Here is a 10,813-nt window from a genome sequence, read left to right on the forward strand (position 1 = left end):
CCATTTACTGCTCTCAGATTTGGACCCTTTAAAGTCAAGTGTATGATATTTAATGCATTATTGCAGATTATTTTCCCTATGAAAAAAATAAATTGCAAAAAGAAAAGAACCGGTTATAACAAATATGATACAACTTAAAATTCATATATGCAGACAGTTCAATAATCACTCCATTTTCATAAAATTATAATTTTCTGGCAATTATTTTATGGTTCTGGCTTTAAAGGGTTAATTGGATGAAATACAAAGTGTCTTTAACCAGACTACATCATCTTTTAATGGATGTGTTGGTGGGAGTTTCCCTCCTCTCAACTGGTAAACCATGTTAGTGCCCCAGTTTTGTTTTTTTAACTAAATAACAGCAAAATAAGTCAAAAACAGGTTACCATCTTTAAACCAAATTAGAGCTGCTAATACTCCTCAGCCCCCCTAGCCAGCTGTAACCAGGTAGATGGTTTCCTCTCCCTGAGCCTGCTTTTGGGGTCTCTTCCAGTTAAAACTGAGTTTTTCCCTCCCACTGTCACCAAGTGCTGTCTGTGTGGCTTAGTCTGATTGGTGTTCTATCCCTTATCATATACATTCAAATTGGCTAAGGTGAACTGCAGTATCAGTATTCAGATGTTGCTCTAAGTAGTTTAGAAACAGCTGCTTTACGTGATTTTTCAGCACAAACATCTGTACCGTGTACCAAGAATGATCTGAAAAAGAAAATATCCAGTGCGCAGCAAATGTGTTGATGTGATGTCAGAGAATGGCCTGATTGTTCAAATAGCGACTCGTTACAACCAAGATATGCGCAAGAGCATTTCTGAATACACGTCTAACCTTGAAGCAGATGGCTCTCTGGGTATAACTCAAGTCAGCTAACAACAGAACTGATGCTACAGTTCGCACACCAAAATGATCAGAAGATTGGAAAAAACTGTTGCCTGGTCTGATGAGTGAATTTCTGGTGCAACATTCAGAGGGTAGAGTCAGAATTTGGCGTAAACATCAATATTACTCCTGACTATGTTTATTCCTTTGTGACAACAGTGTATAACAGTGATGACTGTTTCCAGCAGGATAAAGCCACGTGAGCCTAAATCACCTGGCATTGGTTTCTTAAACATGACAGTTTACTGATGTTGTGTAACAAAAGATTTAGGTAACACATGTGCATCATTAATATATTACTTATCAACTGTCAAACTTAATTGCCCATTGTGGGACAAATATTTTCTGAATTTAGTTCCATGTAACAACTCAGCTGCCAGTTTTTTTTTTACAGAACTCTACTAATAGAATAACAAAACATCCCAAAGAGACAAGAAATAAACTGTATATAAAAGTGCAGTACTTTTATTCATGTTTAATGGATTTATCCTGTTCAAGTATTCTTGAAAAATAAAGAAAATACATATTTATAAAACACTGTGGCACTGAACCTAACTGTACAAGTACAGATCTAGCAACTACTCCAGTGAGTTTGTCAGGTTTAGAAGTTGCAGAATAAATGAACCCATGGAAATCAGAAGAAAATGTACAGATGGACTTTAAGCTTCTCATTTTGGTAACCTATATACATTAGAAAATATCACATCCACAACTTGATGAATTGAACATTTCAAAAACCGTAAATAATGTTCTCGATGTCTTGGATGCTTCTCGTGGAGGGGAAGGAAAAAAAAAAAAAAAAAAAGGCCATTTGTGTTCTGCTTTTCTCCCTGTTTAACCCAAATCTGCAGCAGCAGCTAAAGCAGTGCCGGAGAAATTCACCTTCCCCTCTATAGGCCCACGTTAAACACAAATATCAGATATAATCAATGAATACTGGAATACTGGTCAAGCCTGTCCTTATTCAAACCAGTCACCAATATTAGGGATAGCTGCTATCGGCCCGATGGCTGCTGACTGAACTGAATTAGTTGAGAGGGAACTCAATCCTGAGCAGAGTTTACCTGCTACGAGTTACCCGTATCTTAGGTGCTTCATCTTACTTGAAGACTTGATTCTGTCTGGCACACCGTGGAGTTCAGATCCAGCAAGCAGGAATTTCTAGGCAGAAAAGGGGTAGTCTGACTGGGTGAAGACTGCCTGTCCTGCACTCAGACAGTGTCGAGGGCAGACGCAGAGCTTGCAGTGGGGAGAGCAGCAGTGTCAGAGGGGGTTGTTTCCATTGTACCATCTCCCTCACTGGATGTCTGTTTTGTAGGGCCTGAAGAAAAAAAAAAAAAAAAAAAGTACAAATGTAATAAGATTTAATTTAGGTGTCTAAAATGTATACATACACTTTAAAACTGAATAATATATATAGGAAACTGTAATAAACAGCTTAGGTTAAATGCTTGGCTCAAAGTGGCTCTATTGTGCTATTATTTTCTAGCTCCATAATTTTATTCTTTGACTCCACAGTAAGTTTCCATACTTGATAATTGAAAACAATCCCCATTTATGTTATACTGGGTCTTGGTGGTACCCCTCAGTTCACTCACTTTCAAACCTTTTCTGACATGCCCTACTTCAGAAGCTGAAATAAAAGTTCACTACACAGTTTTTAAATTCAATCACTACCATCAAAATCCAACTACAGACTACTGGAAAACTTCTTCTGATTGACTGCTACTCCAAAAAAGGTATGAACAGTAGATGACTATGTTAGGAGCCATTCTCATTGGCATTATACAGAATTAAGAGTAAAATGAGCATTTGCAGCAGTCTGAACTCTGAGCTTTTGCATCACAGGAATTACTCGTATATATGCTGGCCTCACTTGATTGTAGCCATGTTTAAAATGAACACTTTCACATCCATTTATTCACTATTATTTTCTTGTGATGTCGTTGAATCTTGGTTTAAACCTTAAAGTTGAAAATTACAGTTAAAAGGTAAAGTTTTACAAAAAAATAATCTTCCTATGCAGCTTACCACTTTGGGTAGAAATAATTACACAGTCATCTTCATCATCATCCTCAGTGTCAGCTTGAAAACCGTCAGCCTCCATTGCTTCCGTCTGGTAAACAGTAAAAAGCTGCAGTCAGTTTAAGAAAATCCTTTCACGTGTTTGGTAACATGATATTTAAAAGTGGTAATGTGAAGTGGATATTTCATTGTAGACCAGTCCTGCAAACAGGGCTTTAAAAAAAAAAAAAAAAAAAAAAACTCTCATAATCCACCTTTACCTACCTGCTCAGGATCATTACATCTCTTCATAAACTTGGTGATTGACATGCTGCCTGTGCTCTTCCTTTTGTTAGAGGATGAAGGGGTGGTGGAGCAGCTCTGGGGAGTTGTGGGAGAGTTTCCCTGAGAGCCTGTGGCTGCCTGGGGTTCTTCACGGGGTTCTTCTCGAGCTCCCGTGGTGAGGTAGGTCCATTGGCAGGGCACTGGAAGAGCCTCCTGACCAAAACGGGACAGAACCTCTTGGTGCACATACCAGCAGCATCGCCTGTGGGCTGAACGCTTTTCATAAATAGCATTGTTCTTGATGAGGCGTCGCAGCTGCATCCTGATCAAAGCAGGAGGGAAAGGAAAAATCTCAAGACAATACAACTACACCATACAAACATAAACGTCCACACTGAATATTACATTTACTGTTCCCTAACCATTGCTTTACCTGCTGGGAATATTTTCTGCTGGGTTCTGAGGGCTGGACAGAACAGGAGGAGATGAGGAGGTGATCTCCTGGCGACAAAACTCCCGAAACTCATTGATGATCACTTTGCTACTGTTGAGATTGCCATGCAGAAGAGGCAGGAGCTTACCGAGTACTGTCCAAGATGAGAATATTAGGGAGTTATTCATTGTTATGTCATAAATACATACATTTATTAGAATTTAAATACATTTCACATAAAAATCAAAAGATTTATTTCCTTGAAGCCAACAGTGCTGTGCAATATTAGGCTAGCGTCGAACCATGACCCATTCCGCTGCCAAAATAAGTTGATCCAGAGTTTGCAAGACTTTATATAGACACTTTACACCTGTTTTACCATCCATCCATGAGAAGATAATTGATAACAGACGATTTTTCCTGCTTTTATTTTGAAGGCTTACTCTAGAAACTCTACTCTAAAAATTTTATTTTGTAAACATGCTGGTTACTGTATGGTCAGAATTTGAGATCTCAATTACAGAGGTGGGTAGTAATAAGTTACATTTACTCCGTTACATTAACTTGAATACGTTTTGGGGGGAAAAGTACTTTTAAAAGTACCTTTGTTACACCATACTTTTTACTTGAGTACATTTGTGAAGAAGAACTGCTACTTTTACTCCACTATATTTGGCAATACTTGACTTGTTACTTTTTTAAAAATAATTTCTAGTCTAATAACATTATATCTAATAACATTAGATAATACTACTACTAATAATGGATCAAGCCACCTGTAACTCTTTCACCAATCAGATGTAGCCATGCAGTCACATGACCAGATATAAAACACATTTTTAAAAAAATGGCAGAGGTAGCTAGAACTGAAGAGGATGAACACCCTTGCCCTCATGTGCAAAGCATGTTTTGCGTAAAAGCAGTACAAAATAACAGCTGTATAACGCGGTGTCTTCAGTGTGAGCCAAAACAAACCGACATTTCAGCATAACAAGAACTCAACATCTAACCCGAGGAAGCATGCTAAATTTCGTTTTTTTTTTTTTAGCTGTGGTTAGGTGGATGTCATCCTTATGTTACAGCAGCTGTGTTGAGCTCAATTCCTCGGTGGTCAGTGTACTGCAACTTTTTGATGTGTCCATACTCCAACACACATGAATTAAACGGCTGAATTGCCACCTCAGCATGGAGTCAAGTACTATTAGAGTCTTGCAAATGACATTTTATTCTGGTGTGTAGCGGCAAGGAGACGTTTAATAGTTTCAGGACACTGACCCTCGAGGACTGGAGCTTAACACCTGTGGGTTATAGGATCACAGTCTTGAGCCACATTAAAAATTAAATGATTTAAAAAATATATAAATAAATGATGCGCATTTCCAGAATCACTCCCTTTCTCTGCTAGAAACTACATTGGTAATTAAGCTGTTTTAATATTTTTCTTTTCTCATTAAGTGACTTTTTGTCCTGACTCCTTCAATGAACTTCAATTATGAGGTGTAGAAGTTTATAACTAAGAGGAAGGCTAAACATTTTTTTGAAGGAGACTATTTGCCAGCACTGCTTAGCCTTGCATAAGTTCTGATTTTGAATGTAATCTGGAATTCATCGCAAATTATTTGTTGGCTATGAATGACAAGATTTTGTTTTAGTAGTTGGTAAAAAACATCTCCAGTGTGATCAAATTTTCAAGGCAAACATCCTATACAGCACAATAATGCCCAGACCTAATTCTTTTGAAAACCATACATCTTTCCACAGGTCTCAACTTCATCAGACATCACCTAGACACAGAGTTGGATGAGGCCAGTACAAACAGTAGCCTATCCGATGAAGATGACTTCTTTGGATCCATGGGGTCAGGAACCCAGAAGCAGGGAAGCTGGAGATGTACCTTTCATGTATATTCATTAGAAATATGGATCTACTGCATAGCTTTCCTCACATCAAACTGTCATTCAAAGTCAATACAGCTCTTCCTGCATCTGGAGCCTGTGAGGGACTTTTTAGTCAGACAGGACTTCTGTTCACTGCTAAACAGTTACAGTTTCACAGCAAGAACCTTGAGAACTGCTGCTGAAGCTTAACGATCACTTCACTGAATGAAGAAATGGCACATTTCTTGCTAAATATGCAGATAGATACACACCCACACAATTTATGGTAAAGTGAGCCGCCTTTACTTGCTCCATAATTAATCACAAGAGGAGCAGGCAGCTCAGGCAGCTCTTCAATCGATCGTGGCTCAAGAGTTGGGCGTTCGCCTTGTAATCGGAAGGTTGCCGGTTTGAGCCCCGGCTTGGACAATGTGTAGGTCGTTGTGTCCTTGGGCAAGACACTTCACCCATTGCCTACTGGTGGTGGCCAGAGGGCCCGGTGGCGCCAGTGTCCGGCAGCCTCGCCCCTGGTAGTGCGCCCCAGGGTGGCTGTGGCTACAATGTAGCTTGCCATCACCAGTGTGTGAATGGGTGGATGACTGATTGTGTAAAGCCCTTTGGGGTCCATAGGGACTAGTAAAGCGCTATACAAATACAGGCCATTTACCATTCAAACTTTGCATGCAAGCAAAACATCTGACAGACACTTACATTTTTCTTCTCTCTGAGACTTCAGTGACATCTCCTCTGGGCTGGGACTGTTGTCTGCTTTGGGTAAAGGCTCCACCAAGCACACAACATATGACTGTAAAAGTTCAAAGCCAGGTGCTTCTCCCTCCCAGATGCAGCCCCTCACCATCGGCTCCAGGACCTTCATCTTCTTCTTGCTGGACATAAGCTCATCCCACTCCCTTGCTTTCAGTTTCTGACGGAGTTTCTGCTTTTCCAGGTCACCACCATCCTGGGAGGTTTATTGGGCATTATCAGTTGTGCGAACCGCCAAAAGAAACTTTGCCAAAGTATTTTGAAACTAGAAGAGTCAAACAATTCTTTCAGTAAGGTGACAGAGGGCACTAATACTGTAGTTCGACTCATACCTCTTCTTCCAGTGCCCCTTCATCTTCTGAAAGGTAGCCATGAGGAACAAAGAATCCATCATCGTCATCGTCATCATCTTCTCCTCCCTCTTCCTCATCTTCCTAAAAGTGATCAAGAGTTCACAGCTTTCTAACGAGTAAAATAATCACTGTCACAGTTATTACCAGCCACAAAGCATAACCGGTATTGTTTTCACCTTGTAAAAAGAAACGTGCATAGCTGTCATTTCATATAATCATGGCATGGCTGAAGATGCATACTGTAACGTCAACTATAATTTAAGATGGATTTGAATACTTTTCCATACTCATCAACCCCTACCAATGGATAAACAAACATTAAAAAGCATATGACTGAGTTTAAAATCATTAGGTGTGGTCCAAGTGCTCACAGTCAACATTTTATTGTGTCATGGTTGAACAATCACATCACAAGATGGTCTTTTTTTTAGTTCACTTCACACACACACACACACACACACACACACACACACACACACACACACACACACACACACACAGGTCGTTTTCACACCAGGACTTTGGGACAACAATCTGTGATTTCTATATAAATCATGAGTGATTGAAACGGGTTTCAATGATTTCAAAGAGAATAAAAAAAACAAATGTGGGTGTGTTGTTTGATGAACAGTAATACCTATATGTTTATATGTCTGCATGTGTCTAAATCAGTTATTAAATGGGGGGGCAAAAAAAAGACTTACCCCTTCACTATGAGACAGGGACTCTCCTGGCTCTTCTTCCTCCCATTCTTCATCACTGTCCACCTCATAGTCAAGTAAACCCTATGGTCGTAGAGAACAGTTGCTATCACTACAGCTACACATAAACTGGCAACCCACATAAGCACATTCACCGCTAGGGTGGTGCATGAACAGAAGACATTAATAAAATTACAAATAAAGGTTTCACCTTGTCTTGTCTAAAGGGGCGGCGAGGTGAGATGTGTGAACTGTTCTTGCTCCATGTGCCCCAGTAGGCTGGACGGTAATTCTCACGAAACTGCAGAAGCTTCATGGGCCCATAACGTTTACGGTCCGGCACACTATCTGGTTTTGGCCCTTCCACTGCTATACAATCCCTGAGAGAGGAAGAAAACAAACAAAAGCTTGAAGGACTATTTTAATTATCTTTTTTTTTTTCCAGTTTATAAAAATGATACATGAGAACCAATTTAAAACAATTTTATTGTTCTACAGGCATTAATATATAATCCATTTGTACTTTAGACTTTGGTCATTCATTTGAATTATGTTTGTTTTTATACTTTATTGTCAGACCATTGGACATGACCAGTGATGCAGAATAGAAACTGTAACCGTCCTAGGGCCAGTTAGGAAAATACTAATTTAATAGTTGATTAAATTCATCTGTGTATTATAGAGAAGTGGCACTGACACTGTGTGAAAGAAGAAACTTGCATAGTTATCATTTCACCTTTCCCCTGACTTTTTACAGTCCAATTTAGCTGACTTTGATATAGTAGATCTTGTTCAGACTAACTGACCAAAATGCCTTCAAAATACTTTTCCTGACAACAAATACACTTGTACTGCTCAGAAGCAGCTGTGTTGCTTCCAGCCTGTGTTATGCATTTTACTTTTTTATATTTTTCTAATATTACAGTTTTAACTTCTTTTTAAAAATTAGATGTTCTGCCTGTTCATGTTTGCAACTGGGCCACCTCTTTCAAATAAACATGCTCGCAATTAAACTGACAAACCCTGGGTTAACTTAAGCAGTTAATAACCAAGATCATGTGACCGCCTCTGCCCAAGGAGTCTGAGCAAGGGATTACTGCTGCTGTATATAGATTTACAAAACAAAAGTTAAATTGGGATTACCACCAATTCCAGTCTCACCTGAGTGAGTTGGTCTGTCTGGGTTTTGTGGGTCCTGACTGTCTGGGTTTTTGCCCAATCCAATCTTTCAGTCCATTCAGGTTATCAGCAGGATTCAACAAACATCGGTCCAGTTCCTCCAGAGCAGACTCTTCACACTGAACCCGGCACAGTGGTGCCAGAGCCATGTTTTCTTTGATCTCAAATGGAGCAAATTTCCCGCACGCAGCTGCAAGTGTCTGAAATGACAAGGGAAGAAAACACATGGCAATTATTATACTGGAGGTTCATGAAGTCAATATAAACGAGAAGCACTAAGAATGCAAACCTCCGCCAAGGTAGCTCACTCTCTGAGCAGCATTCACCTTTAGTATTGTATTTTTAACAATACATACATTAAGTTTGCAGTGCAGTGAAAATCGGGTAGCAGCTGTATGAAAGAGGTTTGCTTTGATTACACAAACCTTATGTAGGAGTAGATAATGGGCACAGATTTTTAAATAACTGAACGTGAATACACTGAGCTTGTTATACAATGTAACAGTAGTTAGTTAAAAATACACTGTAGACTGCTCTCTTTTTGTCTTAACAATACTTGCTGTAAATATTTAATGTGGGTGTAGTTTTAAAGAAAAGACATTTTATGAAACTGTACGGATTTTGAAGGAGAGATCAGAGTTCAAATGTGACATCCATCAATTTTCATGTCAGGTTAGTAAATCTACTTACCTTTGGAGCCTGCTGGATCTTCGATTTTTGTAGAAACCGCGTAATTTCTGCTTTCTCAGCTTTGAGGCGCTGTAACAAAACAGAACAGTCAAATGGTTAATTTTGAATGTAGAACAAGATGCTGAGCACATAACTGTCAAAAAAAAGAAAGAAAAAAGAAAAATAACTTACATCCTTTTCTTCTTTCAACCGTTTCTCCTCCTCTTTCATTCGCTTCTCTTCCTCTTTCTTTCGTTTTTCTTCCAGCTTGGCCCTATGGCAGATGTTAACAAAAATATTTTACCAAATCTAAACTTAAAAACAAAACTTAATTCAGATTGAATGAATAGACTATATGGATTCCTCTATCAGCTGCCCTATATGTCGCTTAAATGACTGCAAGTGTGGAGGGAAATATAAATAATATATGGATAACCCAAACCACATTTCATTTCAGCTCCACTGCCACAACGGACACAAATCTTTACAACCATATGAAACAATGAAAGTGTTTTCACTGTTCAGATTCCTCCATCAGCTGACCTGCAAGTCTCTCAAATGACTGCAGGTGTGGCGAAAAGTATGGACAACTACAATGTAAAACAATAATCCATTACTTACTCCATTTTGGATTTCCGCAGCTCCTCTTTTGCTTTTAGCCTCTCTGCCTTTTCCCTCTCCTCCTTCTCTTTTTTCTCCCGTTTTTCTCGTTCATCCTTCTCCTTTTTCTCCCGTTTTTCCCTTTCTCGTTCCTCCTTTAGTTTCCGAGCTTCTTCCTTCTTTTTCTCTTTTGCAGCTTTGGCCTCTTCCTTCTGCCGTTCCTTCTCCTGTCGCAGCCGGAGTCTCTCGTCTTGTTCCTGTAAACTCTAAATGTCAAATATTTATCACTTTTTCTACAAACTGATAAAGTGGGTGAATAAATATGACACACAAAAGGCTCACAAAATAAATAAATAAATGAAAGTGAACCGAATGCAACAATTTGGGTTTGTTTGTTTTTTTTTACCTTCAATGAGCGTCTTTTGACCTTTTTTTGATCTGCTGGTATCTTGGGGGTGGTCTTTGACTCCTGTTAGTGAGAGAAAAGAAATATGGCTCAAGATCATTGCCTGTCTTTCACAAATGCTCCTATGTTTAAATTTTAACAATGTTAACAATGGTATAATTACTTCAATTAACAATGACATTTTTCTGAACAGCCAAGATTACACCCCCCCCCCCCCCCCCCCCCCCCCCAAAAAAAAAAAAACCACACTGTTAATTATTAATGATTTAGTACTTTAGTGTTATGCATTACATGAGTAAATATCAAATTAAAGCAATCTATTGATGATAGGAAGCAAACACTCAATAGAAATCTTGTTTTTTGTGTGATGTGCGCAGATTTATATATATAATTTATATTTAAAAAACAAACTCTTTGAACACTGATTATGTCACGTTTGTAGTAATATACTGCCCAATGTGGGCTGCAACAAAAAGCAGGGTCACAGAGTGCTGTACATACTGTAGGTGTAGTAGCGGGTGTAGGGTCATCCGTCTTGGACTTTTCTGGCGAGCTTTCAGACGGAGAGGTGACTGATGAAACTGACTGCATGGACCGGTTTCCCAAACTAGAAACATTTCCTGACTCATTCAGCTCCTCTGCTTCAGTGTCAGAATCCTGTGTTG

General features: G+C 39.1%; 1 protein-coding gene across 2 annotated transcripts; it reads right to left on the reverse strand.

Moving 5' to 3' along the window:
* Nucleotides 1–1,316: 1,316 nt before the first annotated feature.
* On the reverse strand, nucleotides 1,317–10,807 carry LOC308394574 (chromatin assembly factor 1 subunit A-like). Of its 2 annotated transcripts, none has more exons than XM_080878950.1 (14): nucleotides 10,650–10,807; nucleotides 10,149–10,211; nucleotides 9,764–9,999; nucleotides 9,335–9,416; nucleotides 9,164–9,232; nucleotides 8,456–8,673; nucleotides 7,506–7,674; nucleotides 7,298–7,378; nucleotides 6,573–6,674; nucleotides 6,187–6,436; nucleotides 3,599–3,752; nucleotides 3,166–3,487; nucleotides 2,908–2,992; nucleotides 1,317–2,197 (listed from the first exon to the last, which is right to left on the reverse strand). In XM_080878950.1, exons 1-14 carry the CDS (start codon nucleotides 10,737–10,739, stop codon nucleotides 2,088–2,090), a joined length of 2,031 nt encoding a protein of 676 aa, XP_080735076.1. In that variant the 5' UTR covers nucleotides 10,740–10,807; the 3' UTR covers nucleotides 1,317–2,087. The 2 variants fall into 2 exon arrangements, with proteins under 2 accessions (XP_080735076.1, XP_080735075.1); XM_080878949.1 differs by having other exon boundaries at nucleotides 9,764–10,008.
* Nucleotides 10,808–10,813: the final 6 nt, after the last annotated feature.

The sequence above is a fragment of the Rhamphochromis sp. 'chilingali' genome, assembly GCF_963969265.1.
Source record: "Rhamphochromis sp. 'chilingali' genome assembly, chromosome: 3".
NCBI lineage: Eukaryota > Metazoa > Chordata > Actinopteri > Cichliformes > Cichlidae > Rhamphochromis > Rhamphochromis sp. 'chilingali'.